Below are 23,678 nucleotides of genomic sequence, written 5' to 3'. Positions count from 1 at the left end.
TGAAGAAGAAAACAAAGATATAAAATCCAAATAGTTACAACCACAATCCTCAAATTTCGCTCTATAACTATAACTCTCATGCTCTGTGGTGAAAATAAAAAACATGGTAGAGGTATAAAAAACTACAGGTGCTAACAGAGTCAAATATTCGTTGGTAATTTTTTTGTTATCCTTTACCTCCGAAGGGTGAAAAATACCATGATGCATAAAATCAAATAGATAATCCAATACATTGAATATTTTTATCAAACACCTCCACATCAGAGGTTTTTAACAAAAGAATCAGAGTTAGGTCGTGAAAAGAAAGAGACGGCTGGTCGGTTGCGGTCAACTATACGACAATAATCGTAAAGAGAAATTAGCAGCATATATGCATACTGTCACGACCAAAAATTCGTTAAAGGTCGTGATGGCGCCGGACATCACTGTCAGGCAAGCCAACACTAAATAGATAATTAAATTCTCATTTTAATATTTTTTGAATCATAAATTTCCTTTAATTTAACTAGTAAAAGATGAACTTTACAGAATAAATAATAATGTTTCCAACTTCACTGAATATCCCATAATCATCCTAGAACCCGGTGTCACAAGTGCATGAGCATTTACTAGGAAATAAAATAAAATACAGCAACTGTCCGGAATACAAATTTGGACAGGAAAGAAAATATAATTACTCTCAAGGAGATTCTGCTGGCTGCGGGTCGTACTATGGAATGCAGTCCACCTACGTCCCCATGTCAAGCACGTCGTTGCGCCCACTAGGACACTAGCCATACATATGCTTGTATATCAAAATGTACAGCAAGTGTAGTATGAGTACGAAAACAACGCGTACCCAGTAAGTATCCAGTCTATCCTCGAAGAAATAGTGACGAGGGGTCGACTTCGAAACTTACTAGTGGTCCAATAATATCAGGTAAAATAAAGAGGTAAATAAATATGAGGCAGAGTAAATAAATGAAATAAACAAGTATAAAATATGTGGTACAATTCTCCTCTCTACAATTAACTCAAGCTCTCGACTAGAAAATTCCCTCCTTAACCGGAGCAGATATATAGATATAGTGTATTTAATCAAAAAGGTTATCATAATTCAAATAAGGGAAAAACCCACAGATACACTGGCTTCTTGCCAAATATTACGCATGATTCCATGAGCATATTTTATAGGAAATGCCGAGGCGTACGGCCCGATCCAACATAAAAGTAAATTGTGCACTGTAGAGGGTCGAACGTCACGAACCATAGATGCATCTATTAAACTACCGGGGTGAACGGCCCGCTCCCATGAGAGTGTGGTACATAAATCCTGTCGAGGCGAATGGCCCGATCCCATAAGAGTAGTGGAGATTTACCCATTGGCAAAATAAAATTGCGACGCGGTTACACATAGATTTCTTAAGTTATTATAATATTCCTCAATTCTTTTCGAAATTACGAAGTTTGAATGAAAACTTTTAAATCTTAAATTCCTCAAATTTCAATTCTTTGAAGACAATTATTACTCAACCTCAATCTTGCTTCTTCTCAAGGCAAACAATAAACATAAATCAACAACGATATCAACAAGGAAAGATGTAAGCCTAAAACTACCCGGACATAGGCATAGCTGGTAGCTACGTACGGACTCTCGTCACCTCGTGCGTACATAGCCCCCACAAATAGAAGAACATATTAATTTAGTTCACCTATGGGGCTAGTTCTCTCTTACAAGGTTAGAAAAGAGACTTACCTCGCTCCGAAGTTCCATAGCCGGCTCCCAAGACTTTCAAACAACTCGTCGATGCCCAATACACCAAAACTCGCTTTCGCTTTATTAACATTCTCAAGCTTTTAATCCTCCTCTGACATAGTATCATTGAGTAAAATTCTCATACGCCACCAACAAATTGATATCTACAGTTACAATCTCAATTACAATTAAAATATGACTCAAAAATATTTATCAATATCCATTTATGGCTCACAAGTTGGCTACAAGCCTCCAATTCAAATCGTCTAATAGGTTCACTTACTAGCACACTCAACTCCACTCTTATCATTTAATACCCATTTAAAGTGATCAATGATACTACATAATTCTCCAACATCGCCAAATTACTATTCATCGTCTTCCTTAACCAATATTTCCAAAATATTCAATTTGGTGATTACTTAGTTGAACACTTCTAGCTAAGCTAGAAATGATTCCATAGGTTCATTGCATCCTTTAATTTCATTTCTAATAACACAATTTATCTTTCCTTCATTTTCTCAAGAACACTATTCATGCCATGAACTAGGGTTTATGAAATCAATTATCCAACCATAACAACTTGAAATAAATATTGGAATTACTCTCACCGACACATAAGAAATGAGCTTGAAGCATTATTATTACCTTCTTGAAGCTTTTCATTAAAAATCCAATGTTTGGAAAATTTGGTGTTCTTGAACAACTTGAAAGATTTCTAGGGATTTAAAAGATTGAATGATGTTAATACTAGCTTTAATAGGATGTTATTAACTTAAAATATCCAAATGACGAACGGTTTGAAGCGTTAGAAACTAGACTCGAAGATCTTTCATTTGATAGGTTTTCCACCATATAATTCCTTGTATATATATATATATATATATATATATATATATGGGCATGCTTGTCCAAAGTTAGGCTTTGTGTGTACTCATTTGGAACTTTAGTCTATCATGTAATTTGCAACTTGACTTAGACTTAGGGCTCTCCTTAGACCCCACATCACTTATAATATGATTCCAACTTAAAGCTTTTGAAATGAGAACTTTCTTTCCAAATCAACTCCGAAGTTCCTGAAATTCAATTCCGACCACGCCTACAGGTCATAATACCTGAAGTGAAGCTGCTCATGGCCTCAAACCGCTGAACAACGTGCTAGAGCTCAAAACAGCCAGTCGGGTCGTTACATTCTCTCCCACTTATATACATTCGTCGTCGAACGTGCTAAGTACTGTTCTGGAGTTGTCCGAAATCATTACTTAACACCTCGTGCACCCACCCGGGTATAACGAGCCGGCTGGTCATTTTGTGAATTAACGCCCCGATCCCCTATTAACTGCTTTCCCCATGTTCGTTTCTGCTATTGTGAGTAGTTGGGAAGATTCGTTATGAGTTTCGGACTATTTTGGGACACTTAGTCCCTAAATGAGAGTTTAAACCTTGGAATTTGGACCGTAGCCAGAACAGTGTGAAGACGACCTTGGAATAGAATTTCGTCAATTCCGTTAGCTTAGTTGAGTGATTTCGGGCTTAGGGGCGTGTTCGGATTGTATTTTGGAGGTCCGTAGCTTATTTAGGCTTGAAATGCCGAAAGTTGAATTTTTAAAGTTTGCGGATCGATAGTGAAATTTTGATATCGAGGTCGGAATCCGATTTCGAGAGTTGGAAAAGCTCCGTAGTGTTGAATGTGACTTGTGTGCAAATTTTGGGGTCAATCGGACTTGGTTTGGTTGGTTTTATCATCGGGTGTAGGATTCTTGAAATTTCAAGTTCCTTAGGCTTGGATTGAAGGGTGATTCGTGGTTTTAGCATTGTCTGATGTGATTCGAGAGTTAGAATGAGTCCGTATGATGTTTTAGGATTGGTTGGTATGTTTGGTTGAGGTCCCGGGGGCCTCGGGTGAGTTTTGGATTCTTTACGGAGGTGATTTTGGACTTAGGCAAAATCTGAAGGTTGCTGCTTCTGTTATTTTCGCACCTGTGGTGAGGAGCCCACAGGTGCGGCCCGCTGAAGCGAGGGAGTGAGTCGTAGGTGCGATTTTGGCACTTTTGTCCAGTGACCGCAGATGCGGTTATTGGACCGCAGAAGCGGACTGCATCTGCGTACAAGGTTGCGCAGGTGTGGTTTATGGCCGTTTAATGAAATCTTGTCGGTGCGAGTCCCCAGCCGCAGAAGCGGGACCGCAGGTGCGGTCCCATGACCACAGAAGCGAAAACCGCTGGGCAGATATAGAAAATTTGAGGGTTTGAGATTTCATAGCACAAAAATCGAATTTGGGCTCGGTGGGAGACGATTTTTCGAGGGTTTTTGAAGGAGAATCATTGGGTAGCGATTTCTATCTCGATTTTGATCTTAGTACTATAATCTATTGTCGTTTTCCTCTTCTGATTAAGAATTTGGGGGATAAAAGTTTGGAAATGGGAGGAAAGTTCCAAAAATGAGAATCCGAGTTTTGAGTGAGATTTTGATGTCGGATTTTGATGATTTTTGTTCGAGTGTGCTCGTGAGTGATCGGGTGTTCAGAATTTGTAAATTTTACCCGATTCCGAGGCGTGGTCCCGGGGGACATTTTGGGGCGATTTTCTTAATTTCGTGTGTTAGCTTCGAATTCATTAGTTAAATAAGTTACTTAATGTTATATTTACATTATGCGATTTATTTGATTGGATTTGGGCCACTCGGAGTTGGATAATCGTGGCATGAGCGTGGTTTCGGATTGATTTTGAGTTGGTTCGAGGTAAGTGGCTTGTCTAACCTTGTGTGGGGGAACTCGCCTTAGGATTTGGTATTATTGTTATATGAATGTCGTGTACGTGAGGTGACGAGTGCGTACACGGGCTAATTGTTGGAAAAACCCCATTTTCATTAAGTAAATATCTATGTTGTCTTGAATTTAGCAATACTTGTACTTGATGCATCTTGTTTAGTTTAGGAAAAGCATGCTTATGTGATCTAATTGGCTTACCTACTTTAATTGCTTACTTGCATTCTGTGCAGCATGTTTAGAGTAGAATTTCTGTTTATTCTCGAATAGAACTGTAGACACTTTCTTGATACTGCTGTGCGTTTACTTTAGGACTACGGGACAGTATCCCCGGAGATCCCCCTGCATGTTTACTTTGGGACTACGGATCGGTATTCCAGGAGATCCCCCTGCATGTTTACATTTGGGACTACGGGATGGCATCCGGGAGATCCTCTGTACTGAATATTTACTTTGGGACTACGGATTGGTATTCCGGGAGTACCCCCTGCATAATTATGAATTGGACTACGGGACGGTATCCCGGGAGATCCTCTGGATATTTACATTTGGGACTACAGCACGATATCCTAGAAGATCCCTTGTTGTTATCTCAGTGAGCTGAGTTACATTCTTTCTGTGATTTTATTTCGTTATCGACTGTTATCATTTTTATTATCTTGTCGCATTTTATACTGCTTATTCTTGCGTTATATATATATATATATATATATATATATATATATATCCAGTAGGGCCCTGACCTTCCTCGTCACTACTCGACCGAGGTTAGGCTTGGCACTTACTGGGTACCGCCGTGGTGTACTCATGCCCTTTCCTGCACATGTTTTTCGTGTGTAGACCCAGGTTCTTCGGCTCAGCCATACTATCAGTGACGTGAGGCAATCTTCAGAGACTTCGAGGTATATCTGCCGTGTCCGCAGACCGAGGAGTCCCTCTCTACTCTCTCTTTTAGCTATAGACCTTCTGTACTTTCTTTTGATTACACATTCTGGAGTTAGAATGCTATGTAGTATCTACAGCTTGTGATTTCATGAGATTTCGGGTTTTAGGAGTTGATTCAGTTTTGAGCGTGTGTATTTGTATATGCCGAGCGGCATCTTAAACGTTTCTATTATGTTTTAACACAGTTTTTGCTAGTTTCGTATTTCGTTTTCTTTTTCCGTAATTTGTTAGGCTTACCTAGTCGTAGAGACTAGGTGCCGTCACGACAGTTCATGGAGGGCGAACTTGGGTCATGCACCGTGCCACCACAACTCAGTTGAGCACACTAGCTCGAGCCAGTCTGAAGATTCTCCCTTTTTCTTAGTCAAATAAGCCTTAGAGCCCAATTCCAACATCCAGAATTCTCTACCAGGTCGGTTTCCAACATACGAACACCGTATCAATCACTACACGATGCACCGATACATGTTTGCATACCTTTGCTGTATCCACACCATGCACCGCCTAATCCACATGACCATAAGGACATCCTCTGGTAACGATAGCCGCAATTTCATGAATCTGATGCTCACAACACACCTCATGACTCATATAAGTCCTGTTCCAAATCTTGCAATGCTTCCACAACAGAAGAGATGTGAAAGAATTCATAACCAACTGCCGAGTCAACAAATCATTGAGTTCCTCCTCTTGACAAGAACCATTACCTCATTCTGGACTCAATATCAATATTTACTCTTTAACGTGCCTTATATAATTTGATCGCATTGATCCCAGGTCCAATAATTACATCTCACCCAGTACAAGCTGCTCGAGCAAGAAGCCACCTCAGACACTGCCCAAAAATCTTATATGATGCCACAATGCCAACGAGCTACAAACTCAATGTGATACTTAAGGAAAACAAACTCTGGAAAGAACTACTCAACCCATGTAACTAACTGAAACAACCGAAAAGATGTTATGAACCTTCCTCAGAAAATGAGAAGCAAAATACACAAGAATAGATATAGGAAACTGTATTTAACATCACACTGTTGCGACGTGCAATCCGATCCACACATAATATCGTTGCGGCGTGTAACCCGATCCAAAAAATGTTCCCGTGGAGGCGTGCCACCCGATCCACACATAATCATCTATAAAGGAATCACTTATTGAGCTAGAATGCTCATACCTGTGAAATACCCGAGTATCAACCACAAGCACGCAAAGTGCATAATGAAATTCCTGGGGAGACAGATAGCGCCATACGCTACAAAACTCAAGCACGACTAAGGTGTGAATGATCTGAATCTCGAGAGTCATCCTGCTCACATAACACCATCGCTACGCAGAACCTCAACACATGCAATTTATCAAGCCGTTTCACGACCCACACGGCACAATATAGTATTACATGAAATAGCCGACGGTGAAATAACATCCAGCGTCTGAATACTCCTCCATAAGGAGCGCTATGTTGAAATGAACACATCCGGCCTGATATAGAGCCCACATTCATATTTTAGATTCGTCCACGGGCCTGAAGCCGATTCTGATCGTACCGCACTGAGCTAATAACCTTTCAAGGATTCACAATAACCCTCTTTCCTAGGACACACAAGAACTGCCGTTAAATTCGGAACAAGCTTCCACAGTCCACAACCAGATGAACCGAGCGCCCTTTAGACATAAATCCTCACATTAACGGTAGTACCACAATATCCATACTTGGTTTCAATCTTCAATCAATTAAGTGACTACATGTCACACTTATATAAGCTTCCCATGGAATACGCTCCAACAACCTTCTGTACCAATTAACAAGTCTGCATCTCCATACCATCAGCCATACCAATGCTGCAAAGAAAATCAAGAATCCGCAATCAGTATGCAAGCCTCTTACACAGGACACCGATCTCGGGTGACGCTAAGGACAATACCAACTTACTCTATGTTACGCCCCGCAGTATTACGTCGATATTATGCTTTGCAGTATTAAGTTACGACGATGTTGCACCCTGAAGTATTGTACGTTAAAATTTTGTTTTCAGTTAACCGATGTAGACTCGGGGATGGGATCATCTTGACGTTGACGTACTTACGCTATTTATAGCAAGCAATAAATAAGTGCTATGAAGAATAAGAGGGTACACGGATTAAAGAAAACGAGTTTCGTTGAAAGTGGTCAATTTGGAGTAAAATACGGGTCGAGCGATAATACCCGATAATTATGAACTAGTACTATGCAAGGTACCATATGACCACGGTAGTATAATATATATTCTATATATGAAGTATTTTAAAAATAAATAGAATTTTAAATAATTTGTGATAATTTTTAAATTATGCGGGTAATTGGTTAATTATCGGGTAACGGGACATTACCCGATTAACCAATAAGTGGATAAAAAAAAATTTAATTAAATAACCCACCCCTACTCCCCACGTGGCAGTATGCCATATCCAAGCATATGACTCATAGTCATATATGCTTGTAACGTGTAAAGTTATTTTATGACTCATAAAAATGAGTCACTTTAAAGACTTGTTTTAAAGTCTAACGTGTAAAGACATGAATTTCAAAGAGTCACTTTGAAGGAGTCACTTTTCTGATTCTTAACAAGGAGTCAAAGGAATTCAAAAATAAAACGTTTCCTTCCAAAAACTTGAAAGAATCAGAAATATTTTCCCTTTCTTGAAAATCAAACAAACACTTGCATTCCTTGGTTTTTAAAACCAAAAACGTGAAAGAGCAGAAGCATTTTCACTTCGAAACAAAGCAATGTTTCAATTTCAGAAGCTGAAAACGTTCCATTTCAAAACCAAGAACTTTGAAGCAATTTCGTCCAAGCTTCATTCCAATCAGATTGATTCATCCAAAAATTTCAATACCAAGCCAAGTTCATTCTAATTTCAGCAAATCTACGAGAGTTTTTAGAATTTCAGCAACGGAGGAATTTTTACGGTTCTAACGAAGTACGGTGTAACTTTTTCCAAGGATATCATACGGACTTTTCCTACTCCAGGTATGTTAAGGCACTTCCTTCTTTCTTTTGGCATGATCTAAAGTAAAATGAATACGCTATTTCATAACGGATCTACTCCTAGCAACTAAGGTTGTCCATGTTGTTCTTTCCTTATAAAAATTATTCTAAGCAACTGTGTATGATCCTTGAATCCTACTGAGGTTCATATTGAGGGTATGGATGTCCATAATGTTCTTAAGTCACTCCAAAAGGTTTAGAACGTGGTTCCATGAGTCTAGCATGCATTATATATAGTATCTATTTTACTCTACCGAGTCGCGCTATAGTCGGCCGGGTATGGCACCTATTGTGCAACCACTGATTAGTTGGGTTTACCGAGCTCCACGTGGCCGGGTATGATTCTACCGAGCCTCATGATGGCCGGGTATGTTTTTACCGAGTCCTCTTTGAGGTCGGGTACGATATGATGATGATGATGCCTACAGAGGCGTATGTTTTTAAAAGTTTATGTATATATATGTATTATGCATTTCATGTCAGTAGCCCCCAGAGGCACTCAGATGTTACAGGTTGTATCTCCTCTATCTCTCTTTACATTACTGTTCTTGTTTATACTTTCCTGCCTTACATACTCGGTACTTTATTTGTACTGACGTCCCTTTTGCCTGGGGACGCTGCGTTTCATGCCCGCAGGTCCCGATAGACAGGTCGAGAGCCCTCCAAGTAGGCTATCAGCTCAGCGGAAGATGTTGGTGCGCTCCATTTGCTTCGGAGTTGCTCGTTTGGTTAGTACGATTTAGACGTGTATTGTTTGGTATGACGGGACTCTGTCCCGACCTTTATGACATTTATGTACTCTTAGAGGCTTGTAGACATATGTCGTGTATGTGAAAGATTGTACGGCCTTGTCGGCCTATGTCTTGATTTATAAATAATTATGTTGGCCTATTAGGCCCGTATGTCACGCGTATGTGATAATGTAATAAGAAAGATACGTTATGTTGGTACTCGATTGAGTAAGGTACCGGGTGCCCGTCGCGGCCCATCGGTTTGGGTCGTGACACTCTAATCATCTAAATCCCTTTTTCCCTGCTCGTTCGAGCTGGTGACATTCTTGTCAACACCAAAACTGCCACTTGATCCTCAAATTCCAAATCTCATGCTACTCATTGCACTTAATCATGCCAATACGCAAATGTACAATAATTTCATCATTACTCCTGAACCACTAATAGGGTAAACACTTCATCATGTGCAAACCTTTTACTTAGCTCATTTCAAGAGAACTATGGCAACACGTGACTGGATTCTCATAACCACAGAATATACCAACCTCAAGTAGTGGTCTAAACCACCATAACTCTTCCGAGATCCATCTACACATAACAGGCCTGAGTAAAATACTCGAAGGCCTCTAAGTAAAATCAATTACGGTGGCTGTCAAGCCTCGCACGTACCGCCACAAATCACATACATGGTTTAACACGCTGAAGGAACTGATCATTGCCGCCATCATGCCAATTCAACCATTGCTAACCAATCCGACTTCTTCTCATTTACCTTAGACTTGCCTTAGGAGTAATGACAGTTTCATTCAACACATAACGAACTCAATCCGAACTTATCCTGAGTGACCCCATTTCACGAGACAACATTGTCTCCAAAACCCACGAACCATCTCATACCCTTCTTATATGCATATTCGCGTCTTAAACTGGTATACCCATTCTGACAATTTCTCTATGAATCCGAAGTCATTTTCTCCCATTCCTTTCATGTTACACTGAGGACCAAAGATAACCCAGAACACTCTGAACCCTTTTTCATAATCCACTGCAAAATCTCGATACTCAACCATACTACGGACTCGGAATCCTTAGGCACCACACTTTAACTTTTGACTCCACTAGGACCGTTGTTGAGAGTCACCCACTTTGACTTGGTCCCAAATATAATCAAACTCCAAGGCTTCACTAGCACATGAACGCCCTCTCAAAGAAGCACCCGGTTGAATCACTTTCCTTGTAAATCACCACTACACGAAACATAAATCCTGAATCTTCCTAAAGCCTGAACATGAGCCAATAAGGCCAACTATAGCACACATTCCTCAATCATTGCTCAAATTACCACTGATGTTCTCTTTCCTTAGTCGTAATAACCCACCAGTATGCCAATAACCAAGCTCTCAACTAGCAAATTCCCTCCTTAACCGGAGTACATATATAGATATAGTATATCTAATCAAAAAGGTTATCATAATTAAATTAGGGAAAACCCACAGATACACTGGCTTCTTGCCAAATATCATGCACAATTCCATGAGGGTATTTTATAAGAAATGCCGAGGCGTACGGCCCAATCTAACATAAAAGTAAATTGTGCACTGTAGAGGGTCGAACGACACGAACCATATGTGTATCTATTAAACTGCCGAGGCAAACGGCCCACTCCCATGAGAGTGTGGTACATAAATCCTACCAAGGCGAACGACCCGATCCCATAAGAGTAGTGGAGATTTACCCCGCTCGCGAAATAAAATTGTGACGCGGTTACACATAGATTTCCTAACTTATTATAATGTTCCTCAATTCTTTTTGAAATTGCGAAGTTCGAATAAAAACTTTTAAATCTTAAATTCCACAAGTTCCAATTCTTTCAAGACAATTATTACTCAACCTCAATCTTGCTCTTCTCAAGGCAAACAATAAACATAATTCAACAACGATATCAACAAGGAATAATGTAAGCCTTAAACTACCCGGACATAGGCATAGCTAGTAGCTACGTACGGACTCTCGTCACCTCGTGCGTACGTAGCCCCCACAAATAGAAGAACATATTAATTTAGTTCACCTATGGGATTAATTCCCTCTTACAAGGTTAGAAAGAGACTTACCTCGCTCTAAAGTTCCATAGCCGGCTCCCAAGCCTTTCAAACAACTCGATCAATGCCCAACGCTCCAAAACTCGTTTTCGCTTTATTAACATTCTCAAGCTTTTAATCCTCCTCCGACATCATTGTGAGCACGTGATTTTTCCCCTACATGAGTTACTCCCATAAATTCAAAACAAAATATTTTTTTTCTTTTATTTGCAATTTTGTGAATTTCGTGGCATTTTCTATTAATTGTTTGCATTTTGTTCGTGCGTTTCAAATTAGTGAAAAATACAAAAAATGTGTTGCATGTGCATTTAGGAGTTAATTTTGCATTTTAAGAATCACTTAGTACTTAGGTTGTTCCTATAAGAAAATTACAAAAATAGTCTAATTTGCACTTTTAAGTTCAGCTTTGATCTTGAGTAGCTTTTCTGTTAGTTGGTTTTAATTAATTGTGCTAATTATCATTGTAGGTTTAATTAGTTTTTATAGTTCTAGGAATTAATTTGGATTTTTATTAAATTTTGAAAAAAAAAAAGAAGAAAAAGAAAAGGGAATTTTGAATTAGAAGGGGATTGGTCTTATTAAAATCGCCAATTTTTGGGCCAGTCCTTGAATCAACCCCCTAGCCCACTTGTTTGAACGCTCCAGCCCAAACCAAAAATATTTCACCCGGTCCAGGCCCTCCTTTCACAAAAACGACCCCGTTTCCTCTCCTTTGAATCTTGACCGTCGAGGTTCATTTGATCGAACGGTCGTGAACTGGGAATCCTTTAATACATAAGTGTCTTAACGCCTCAAACCCCCCCCCCCCCCGTTCCCCCTTACCCTACTCCTCAGAGAACCAGCTACCGCCTCCTCCGCGTACCGCCGCCGGAAATCGCTCCACGGCGGCGGCAGGTCTCTGATGGCCGCAAAAATCACACCAAAGTTCCCCCTCCCTCTCCTCATCACGAATCCTCCCTTAGTTCGCCTCGAATCCTACCAGGATCACTCAAAACCTCGAAACCCTAGCCACCGACCTTGTTTGCTTCGGTGGCGGCGCCACCTCCAAATGTCCCAAAATCAACACCCTGAAACCCCCACGCCTCCCTCATGATAAATCCCACATCTGTTCCCCTCGAATGCCCTTGAAGCCTCTCGAATCTAAAGTTGAAAGGACGAACCCTAAATCCCAAAATCCAAATCATCAAGTGTTCGAAGATTTGAGGTCGAAATTGGCTTCTGTTATGTGTCTTTGTTTGATAACACGCAATTTAAGCCCATTTCGTTCAAAAGTCGAGGGTTTGAAATGATTCTCAAAGATAGGGTCTGATCGCTTCTTAGGTATGTCTATCGTTCTTTCTCTTTAAATCAGTTTTCTTTGTTTTCCTTTTGATTCGTTTAGGGTACCAGTCTTCTTCTTCTCACTTCTTCTATGTTACTAGTTTTTATGTAATCACTTCTGCCCGTACATCTTAATTAGAACTAACAATGCATGATTAGTTTGGATGAAAGTCTCTTTTATTTGATTAATGTAAAACAGTTCATTATCTTTAATTTCACTTTCAGTAATTGTGAATCTCCAAGAAGTACTCGAATTGTTTTTGCTCTACTTGTTTCTTTCTTATCTTGGGCTGATTGTGTTTTGGGTTGAGACTCAGTACTGGGCTGATGTCTAATGGGTCAGCCCGGGATCAATTTGGCCATAGACCAATTAGGGTTTAGGGGTTTGATAAGGGTAATTTTCAGAGGGCAAAAGGTTATTTTGGGTAAACGAGGTGGGCAATCTTTTGGAACTGATTTGAGAAGTCCCTAGAAGCTTCCAGGTTGGGGGTTTGAATAGCAATCTATGATTCTTGGTATCATAACTTGGGTAGCAAGTCAGAAATTTAGGGTCACCTAAGCTAAAAACAAAATTTAAAAGGGACTAGAAGTTAAAAGTGGAAATCTGAATTTTGCCCTATGGTTTGGCCTATAAAAGCATATCATTCTTGCCTTTCAAGAGAGAGAGAGGGCTAAGAGCTGAAAAGTCCAAAAAAATACAGAGCTTACACATTCTGAAAATCTGAGAGATAGAGCTGAAAAATCCAGAGAAAAATACAAAAGTTGCATAGCTCTACTGTTTCATAAGAGTTCCGATAGAAATCATTGTTCTGTTAAAACCTCTTCTGTAATTTTGGAGTTGCTTATTTTCTGAAGCATAATCCTGATTCATTTGGGTTCAAAATGGGCTAGTAAAAGTTTGGTTTGAAGTTTACTGAGTTACGATTCTATTGAAACTGATTGTGGACTGTTGTGCATCCTCTTCCTGGGTTTGAAATCGATTCTGCTGGGTGTTTACTATTGCTGGGGTTCTGTTTTGCTGTTGCTCGGCTGACTCCTTACTTTTTTTTTCCTGTTCCTCTTTCTCCAGGTATCTATCCTTGATCTAAAGTTTGTAAACCATGGTTTATGGATTGCCTTTTGAAGAAAAGTGAAGATGGCATTATTAAATGTCTTTGCTTCTCTTTATTCTGTTCTTCTTTCTTTCAATATGTCTTGGGCTGATGTTAATACTGTAATGGGACTGTCGGATAGTATAAGTTAGTTTACTCTCGTTTAATTCCCATATGTCATTGTTGTTAGGAATGGTTATCAATTCTGGGATCCATGAACTTTGCTTTTAAAATTCAGATGTTGTATAATGATATGTTAAGGTTACCACAGTTAAGTTAGGCAGGCGTTAGAGGTTGAAGTCCATAATTTCATTTCCTTTTGTGACATATTTTGTATGCGAGACTGATTAAGAGTGAAAAGGTGTGTCCAATTTGTAGAATGTTAATCTTTCAGGTTAATTTAGGATGATTGGAAGATCCAGCATGTGTAGTCACGATTTGGTACGAAATTCTGTATATAATTCAGCTTTATAGTCTATTCTATTTGGTGAAGGGTTAATTATCCGTGCTCATTTAATTGGTTGTGAAATAGTTTTCTCAAAGTTTAAGAGTTTGAATAGGAAATGTTTGAATGCTTGGGTAATCATGTGTTTGTATTAAATCAATTTACTCTCCATTATGGTACTTATGCATATTAGAAATCTGAATTTGTTCCCTTGATCACAATGGTTGAATACCAATTACAATTTGATTGCACGTTTGAATCGGGCTCGTTACAGGCCTCGTCCCATGTTCTGCTCATATCTCCAGTTGGGCCATCATTACATTTGTATTCGTCCCACACCCCTTTGCACAAATGAATCGCTTTGCTCTCCTGCATACAGGCCTTACTAATTAGTGCCAATGAAGCCTTTACCCGTTTAGTATTGATTAATTGGGGCGTGCCATATTATACAGCATAAACAATTATGGCCCTCATGGTTTAAGTTAGCAACCTATTAGAATAGATTGAGGTGTGCCATGCCAAATGAAAATGACAATTGCATGGCCCTCACTTTAATTAATTCTGTATTGATCCTTAGATTCGAGGCGTGCCATTTAGCAAATTCCATGGCCCTCACAAAGCACAATGCATTAGTTGCTTTTTAAGCGCGTAGCTTAATAATATACCTTCTTAAACTAGGGTGCGCATTTATGTGACCCAAATCCAAATCTCAACGATGTTAAAATATGTCAAAAACCGTGGGTGCATTTATGTGACGTGGTTCGAGACGTATTTTAATGACGTTGCAATTCTCTTTAAAAAAATAATAATAAAAGCGGTTAAAAGTTAAAATTTGCACATAGGTTCATAATTGTTTAAAATCAGATAATTTAAGCCGAATATGACAGTTGAGCGACCGTGCTAGAACCACGGAACCCGGGAATGCCTAACACCTTCTCTCGGGTTAGCAGAATTCCTTACTCAGATTTCTGGTTCTCGGACTGTTATACAGAGTCATTCTTTTCCTCAATTCGGGATTCTAAACCGGTGACTTGGGACACCATAAATCTCCCAAGTGGCGACTCTGATTTTTAATAAACGAATCTCGTTTCGATTGTCACTTCAAGTTGGAAATAACTCCCTTTCTTATACCCCTTTCGGGGGTGTAGAAGGAAAAAGGAGGTGTGACAACTCTGGCGACTCTGCTGGGGACATGAACCCAGAACTTTTGGTTCAGGGTTCAAGAATTCGAGCTTAGAATAATTGTTGTATTTGGCTTTGTTTATTATCTGATAGTTTTACATGTTGGGCTTAATGTGCAAAATGATGCTTTTACCGCTTTGATATTATTTGAACTGTACATATAAACTGTTACGAAACCCTTCTCTTCTTATCTTCGGGGATGTGCTCGCTGGTCGAGACTCCCTATTTTGTTAGTGTCATACCTTGAAATAAGAAAGAGGCTCGGACAAGTTACTAAGCCGGATGATCTTTCGGGTCCCCGGTACGTAGCCCCCTCCTCGACTCGAGTTGTCCGCTCGGGTACACAGTCTAGAACAAATACCCAGGTTTTGAACCTAGAATAACGCAGCCTCATGCCGGATCCCTAGTAGGAACGTTTGTTTGCATCATGTGCATTTGACTTTGGAGGCTCAACACAGGGGTTGGGTCTGTCTAGGACAGGTGTACCAAAATTGAAAACAGACCATCCTGATGCATCTTACGTACTGCTTGTGCATTTATTTGCTTCGGACTTGCATGCTGAGCGGCTTTCGAATCTATGGGGGAAAAAAGGGGAGAGAAACAGCGGTATGAGGGTTAAAGAGAGATAATTACTTGTTTTGGAAAAACCAATGTCCAAATAGTGTCGGATTCTGCCGAATTTTTTTGGGGAAAATGAAGAAACAATAGAATGAAAAATGTGTTTGTTTTCAAAAATAGTTTGTTTTATTTACTAATGAAAAAGGAAAAAAAAAGAGTCTTGTGTTCAAAAAATAGTTTATATATTGACCAATGAAATGAAAAAAAAAAGGGAGTCTTGTTTTCAAATATAGTTTATTTTATTTGCCCGAACTACGCCAGTTTGATTCTCACAGGGTATGGGATACGTAGGCAACCCCCATCGGGTCCAACTTTTTTTTGCAAAAGTAGCCCGAAATGAACAAATTTTGTTTTTATTGTAAATAGGTAAGATAATGCTGTTTTTGTCAAAATAGCCGAATGTTCCCAAAAGGGACGCCGGAAGGCTGATTTTGCATAAACAGCCACCTTTGGTCTTTTTCCAATTTTTGGCCAGTTAGCAGGCACAGCCTTAAAATCTTCCTCCGGAAGTGCTGAAAAGTCGTATCTGCAAAGCTGGGCTTTTGGTTTTAGAATTAAAAATATGAAAAAGAAGGGATCAATTTTGATTTTGGAGTCAAATAGAATAAAATCAGGACTGTTTTGCTTAATCACCTTAATAAATGTGCAGAATGAGCACAAGTCAGAATTCATCAGTAACAATTGTGAACAAGATCCCTTTGGAGTTGCACATGTGGTGGGATGACTTGGGCGGATCAGGGCGAGACACGGTCAATTTGTACTTCGGAGGCCTCACTGGGTTGCTGAAGATTAATCCAATGGGGGATATCATAAAGGCATAGGTCCCATTCTGGGACTCGGCTCACAATATATTTCACTTCTCAGATTTTGAACTTACCGCAACATTGGAAGAGATATCCGGATACATCAGGGGTCCCAAGGTTCCTCTGAGACACCAATACCTGATTGCTTCGAGGACCGTAGCCGTACACAGGTTCCTGGATTCCTTGAAAATAAGCAGGGTGGTACACAACCCGGACTTGGCAGCTAGTTTTTGTACTTTGCCGTTCATATACAATAGATATGGTCATATAGGAGGGTTCAACAAGCCAGAGAACAAAATCTGTAGTAAAGGAAACCGCCTTAAGTGGGAAGAACATAGGTGTTTTGCATTTATGGTGGCATTTCTGGGACTTCTGGTGTTCCCTAGAAAAGACGGGAATATTGACATACGAGTAGCTGGGTTGTTAATACTTTGCTTACTCAGGCTAACAGCACCCTCGCACCCATGATAGTAGCTGAAATCTTCCGCGCTCTTACTGTCTGCAAAGCCGGAGGGGACTTTTTTGAGGGTTGTAATGTGTTGCTGCAGATGTGGATGATCGAACACTTATGCCATCGTCCTCGATTTATGAGTTACGGGTCGTCAAAGAAGACATGCATAGAGGAATTTTCTACGAGGGTTGATGGGATCAGCTTACCAAAGGGGGTCGCAGAGTGGGTAGCACGCCTTCGTTCCGTCACTGCGTGCCAGATAGAGTGGACATTTGGATGGTTATCTGTGGATGAAATCATATATATGCCAGCCACCAGACCTCATTTCCTATTGATGGGACTTAGGAGTATTCAGCCCTATGCCCCGTATCGAGTTTTGAGGCAGTTGGGGAGATGCCAAATAGTCCCGAAGAATGAAGATCTCAGTGGCCAAGTAGTCGAGATCGGGCCTAACGGTCAATTTCATGAAGCAGTAGTTCGCAAAATTTAGAACGAATGTCAATACTTAATAGAAAATACTTGTGTACGGGATCGATCCAAAGGTGAAGTGTCCCCGGGATACCTTGCTTGGTATAGGAGAGAAATTGAGTTCGAGAGGCCAGCCAAGAGGCCCCATCTCCAGGAATTCATCGAAGTGTCGCAGGAACAGTGGGACTGGATGGCTAAAGAACACGAGTACAGGGATACAATAGGCAAACTGGAGAAGCAGGTCATGGATTTGCAATTTGAGAAAGATTTGCAGGCCGCCGCGGATGAGGGCGGAAAGAAGAAACTAGCCAAAGAAAATGAGGCCCTTCGAGCCCAAATTCAGAAAATGAAAGTAGCAGCAGAACCCTGTCCGAAGCGCCAAAGATGCAAAACTTATAGATAATTTGAGACAGAAGGTGAATGACTACACTTTTGATTTGAACAAAGCAGAAAGGGAACTAGCCAGGGCTCGAAAGCAATTGGCTGAAAATGCGGCAGAACGAGCACGTCTGGTTAAGCAGTTGAAAGAAGAGTTCGACAGTAATGTTGCAGGATTAAAGGAATAGATCATCACCGCGGAGAATAAGAAAATCAGACAGGCGAAAGACTTCAAGGTTGAAAGAGAACAGTGTTATATGGCAATGGCACGGCTAGAAAGAGACTTGCAACAACTCCAACAACAGAACCAGTTGGCCGAACAAACTTTGGAAGCCAGAGTCGATCAGATTGGGCGTCTGTTGCAAGAGAAGGGTGTCATAAGAGAGAGAATCACAAGGATCGCCCACTACATCGCGATGAAGTGCAGCAGATGTGAAGATATGACTAGATCTATGTTCTTCGCCACCGTGATGCTTTTTTTTCGCCGGGTAATGGAAGATCTCCACCACCTAAAAGGGGATTTAGCTAGTCGACCAGCGGCAAGGACAAATGATGCCCCGCGGGTCCCAGGAGCAATTGAAGCACTAATGTATTCATGATTTCTTGAGTCTGTATTTCCTTTCCATTAAAGTCTGTCAGTTTGTCTTGGAGTCTGTATTTTCTTTTTATGTGGGTTAGTTGTTCTTCAAGTTTGTAGTTCGTCTTTCATCGGAGTCTGTTAGTTCTTGTTTGAGTCTGTTGGTATTCGAATTTTTGTAATCAAAGTTTGTTTTATTATGAAAAACTGAAAATTCCAAAAAATGTTTTATTATTTCTTTACCTTTTATCTCCAAGAACTACGCTTGGTCTGATTCATGCGGGGTCATGATACGTAGGCAATCTCCATAGAATTTGATCATAACTAAATGAAAAAAGAGAGAAGGAAAAGAGAGGAAAAACAAGAGGGAAAAGAAAAACAAAAAGAGAAAAAATAAGAAACCAAATGAAAAAACAATGGCAAAACAAGAGAGGGAAATGAGTGAATAAAAACAAAGAGAAGTCAAAGAAAGGCAAGAATGAAGAAAAAAAGAGAGAAAAGAGGAGTTACAAATAGAAATAAGGAAAAGCCGGGATGGCGCAAGCAACCGATCAAATGCATAATAGAAACGGTTAACTGTTTAGGTGTATTCATTCCCCAAAATGTGTGGTTGCCTATCTGTTAAACCCTGATCACTAACAAGTTTGTTGTTGTCGTCAAGTAACAGGCAGGTGGTTAGTTTGTGTGGCATTCTGGCAACTCACCCATACAACACCCGTTCCAAAAACAAAGTGCTCATGGCCAACCAGGGACTTGATGCGAGTGTCATCGATCCTTCGAGAGAGGGGGAAGAGTTGGATGTCAATACGATGAAAGAAGAGATGTATAAGTTGAAGCAACAGATGGCCGAAATGTACCAGGCCTGGGCAAAAGGGCAACCACCACCAGCTTACCCTGCCAACCCTGCCTTCATCCCGTCATTGGCTCAATCACAGGATCATCCTGCCACCGATTCGTCCCCGGGCTTTCCCATTTACCAACACTACCAGAGCACAACTTCCCAAACACCACCAGCTCCACCACCCAAACCAGTTCCGTACCCTCCTCCACCAGCCACTCCTGTCTTCGTGGCACCCCTTCCTGCTACACTCCACAGATCCTCCAGCGAGCCTTTGTTCCAAGCTCACGATAACCAATATTACCCCCCGGAGCCCACTTTGAAAGCTCTAGAACCCTATTCCTACACTCCTCATTTTGATCTCTCGGCGAAAACTGAGAAGCCTCCTAAAAATCCCAAGCAGGAGGAGATGATTAGGAAAGTCAAGAGTTTAGAGCAATCCTTCAGGAATATGCAGGGGCTCGGTGGACAAGTAAGCGTGGCATATAAGGACCTGTGTCTGTTCCCAGATGTCCAATTACCAGCAGGGTTCAAGTTGCCCAAGTTTGATTTATATGACGGGCACGGTGATCCAGTGGCACACCTGAGAGGTTTTTGTAGCAAGATGAGAGGGGCAGGCGGGAGAGACGAACTGCTAATGGTGTACTTCAGTCAAAGTTTAAGTGGTTCAGCTTTGGAATGGTACACCCGGCAAGATCATGGTCGGTGGTACACATGGGACGATCTGGCCCAAGCCTTCGCATGCCATTTTCAGTACAATCTTGAAATTGTTCCAAACCGCTTGTCATTGACCAGAATTGAGAAGAAGCCAGGGGAGAGCTTCAGAGAATACGGCTTCCATTAGAGAGAGCAAGCAGCGAGGGTTTACCCTCCGATGAAAAAGAGTGAAATGGTTGATTACTTCCCGCAGGCCTTAGAGCCCACTTATTTCGGTCACTTGGTGTCAGCAGTAGGGAAATCTTTTAATGAAGTAGTGAAAATGGGAAGCATGGTAGAGGAAGGACTCAAATCTAACAAAATCATGAGTTATTCAGCAATTAAGGCGACCTCCCAGGCTATTCAAAACGGCACTGGAGGAGTATTGGGAAAGAAGAAGAAAGAGGACGTTGCATTAATTGAGTCAAGAGCTTGGTCCAGGGGCCCATCACCTTACCATACCCAGCCTCAACTCCAACCCCAAACCTATCCCCGAGCTCCACATAATCCACCTCAGCATTATCCTCCGAACAATGTCCAGTCATATGTCCAACCACCAGGCCACTCTCTATGGCGAGCGCCAGCACCGCATAATGCACTCTTGCCTTCGCAGCATTTTCGAGCACCCAACAACCCTAGAAAACAGGGGCAGGGAAGAGAACAAAGGCAAAGAAATAGTTTCACGCCAATTGGGGAGTCCTACACAAGTTTGTTTGAAAAGTTAAAGCATTCTGGCCTCATTGAGCCACTCCACGGCTATACTCCAAACCCATATGCAAAAGGCTTTGATCCTACTGTACGATGCTTGTACCACACTAATGTCCAAGGGCATAGCATTGAAGATTGTCGATCTTTGAAAAGGGAAATAGAAAGAATGATTCAAGATGGAGTAATTGTGATCAATGACAATGGCAGGGAGCACGCAAATCCTCTTGGGAACTTGTTGACTGAAGTTGATGATATTGAAGTTGGTAATGGTCTTGGCAATATTGATGCGGAACTCAGTGGCTAAGATACAGTGCTTGGTAATTGGAAAGACGTTCCATTGCTTGGTCAATCGGAGAGGAGCTTTGGTGGCTTAGTTTGTTGTCATTTTTGTTGTCCGGTTTATTTCAGGGTTGTAATCAGGACATTGTCTTGTGACTCAAACCCTTTTATCCTTTTATTTTGTCTAGTTCCTTTAGTCGTAGTATCTCATTTAGTGTTATCTAGGTTTGTGTTAGGGTTGAACCCCAGGTTATTTTGCTTGTTTTGCTGTTCAAACCCTTTCACCGTCTATTTAATGCAATTCTCTGTTTTCTGCTATTTCTGGTCATTTTTTTAGTTCTCTTCTCCTTTTACAGTTCTTTTCATGCTGGTTCTAGTGACATGACATGCATGCATAATTCTCAGCCAGATCTTTAAAAGTCAATTTGGTCACGAAGCAATGAAACAATTTTTGAAGATGATAGGGACGTTTGAGGGAAATAAGTAAGGGCATTTTGAGATCACTTCAAGCCCGAATTGTATGAAACTGGGGCAGATAGAACATAAAGGAACCCTATATTAATGCATCATGCTGCATCGGGTTGAAGCTAACGACAAGTTCGCCCAAATTGGCAGGGGCCGTTCGTGGTAATGAAAGTGAGAGTGTTTTCCAGTGATGCTTTGTGTTTAACAAATGAAGAAGGTGAATGTGTGGATATGGCTATCAATTCTGGTGCAATCAAAAGATATTACGTATGATTTCTTTAGTTTGTTTAATTGTGTTGTTTGTATTTGGCATGCTTTGAAGATTGAAATGACGAAGGCATTTTGTTCTGCTATCTAAACACTTTATCCTTCGTTACCCCTTTGAGCCTTATTGGTTTTCTTTCATACCCCTCTTTCGGAATCAGTAGCAAAGATCAGAAACACAAGCGTGAAAGATAAGTAAGGGAAAAAGAGAAAAGAAAAAGAATGAAAAGAGAGAGAAGAAAAAGGAAGAAGAAAGAGGAAAAAAAAGAAAAAGAGAAGAAAAAGAAAAAGAAAAAGAAAAAGAAGAAAAAAAACAACAAAACAACAAAAAGAGAAAAAGGAAGAAAGAAAAGAAAAGAAAAGAAGAATCACAACAACAAAGTAATTCTATATCATGAACTACGTTCGACCTGATTCCTTTTAAGGATACGTAGGCAGCCTCACGGTTCGGCCTCATCAAAGTAAAAATCCAAAAGTCCCCAAGCAAAGAAACTGGGGCAGAAGTTGTGGTTGTTGTAAGAGATTTGATTCCGCAAGTTGTAATTTTGAATCCATTTGAATTGTTTTGAGCCTTTTGATACCTTTTCTTTCTAACCCCATCCAAAAGCCCACATTACGGTCCAGATAAAAACCTTCCGATCAGTCTTCAAGAGATGCCAAGGCGAGCAAGTAGAGGTGATTCATATCAGGGGCAACACTCCAGTCCAAACAAGGGAAATGAAAAATGAGAGAGTCTTACTGATGAAAGCCCTCACGGGTACCGCAAGGCGATGAAAGCTGAGAGAAATAAAGAATGAGAGAGTCTTATTGGTGAAAACCTTCACGGGCACCATAAGGCGACAATGAGTTGAGAAAAAGACCAAAATGAGAGAGGCTTGATGCTGAAAATCCTTCGGGCACTACGAGTCGAATAAGGATTGTGAATCAGATTGGATAAGAGGAGCATTGAAGCCCGGTTTCACGGCAAAAAGGTACAACAAGAGCTGAACATCAAGTTTGCTTGACGAAATAGGCCGCAGGTGCATGTCATGGTCATTAGAGTTAGTCCACATCCGATAGGTTTCTACTTTGTAGTTTTCTTGTTAGGAATCATCTCTTTCCATTGTCCTCTACTCTGTTCATTTTGTCTTGTCTACTTCCTCTTCCCGAGTCAATTTGGTCATAACAAGTGAGAAATGATTTCAAAATTTGCCACCAGCTTTCCAATTGCACAAAACGGGATCTGGCTAGTACATCAAAGTGTCATAAGTCAAGAAAGAACAACAAGCGCACTGAGTTGGTAACAATCAACATGCTTTGGGATTCGTGTAAAATACAAAGGCTTGGTACATATCAATTCATGAACAATTCAACAGATGGAGGGTGTTAGGTGAATGGATCAAAGGAATTTTCTGTGGCAAGATTGACAAAAGTTGGTTAACCAGTGACAAGCAAGGTCTTCCAAGCAGAAATCAAAGTTATCATGGCAAATGAGGGGGCCGTAGACCTCAAGGACAGGACCAGGGGTTTGAGTCAAGAAAGAACAGCATACACACTGAGTGGGTGGCAATCGACGTGCTTTGGGATTCATGTGAAACAAAAAGTTTTGGTAAATGTCAGTTCATGAGCAATGCAACGGATAAAGGGTATTGGGTCTGAACGGAGAAGAGGTATTTTCTGTGATAAGGGTGGCAAAGAAATTGGTTAGTCAATAAGCAAGCAACGTCTTTTCATGGTGAAATCAAAGTTATCATGGAAAGTGAAGGAGCAATCGCCGCAAAGTCAAGGCCACAAACCAACCACCATGTTT

At 40.7% G+C, this 23,678-nt stretch overlaps 1 protein-coding gene across 1 annotated transcript; it reads left to right on the top strand.

Annotated features, from left to right (window-relative positions):
• The first annotated feature begins 19,490 nt into the window (after nt 1–19,490).
• Nucleotides 19,491–20,321, top strand: LOC109213571 (extensin-like). The gene is made up of 2 exons (XM_019377388.1): nt 19,491–19,898; nt 20,232–20,321. The coding sequence occupies exons 1-2, from the start codon at nt 19,491–19,493 to the stop codon at nt 20,319–20,321; spliced, it is 498 nt and encodes a 165-aa protein (XP_019232933.1).
• Nucleotides 20,322–23,678: the final 3,357 nt, after the last annotated feature.

The sequence above is a fragment of the Nicotiana attenuata genome, unplaced genomic scaffold (assembly GCF_001879085.1).
Source record: "Nicotiana attenuata strain UT unplaced genomic scaffold, NIATTr2, whole genome shotgun sequence".
Lineage (NCBI taxonomy): Eukaryota > Viridiplantae > Streptophyta > Magnoliopsida > Solanales > Solanaceae > Nicotiana > Nicotiana attenuata.
This window is presented reverse-complemented; position numbering and strand designations above follow the sequence as displayed.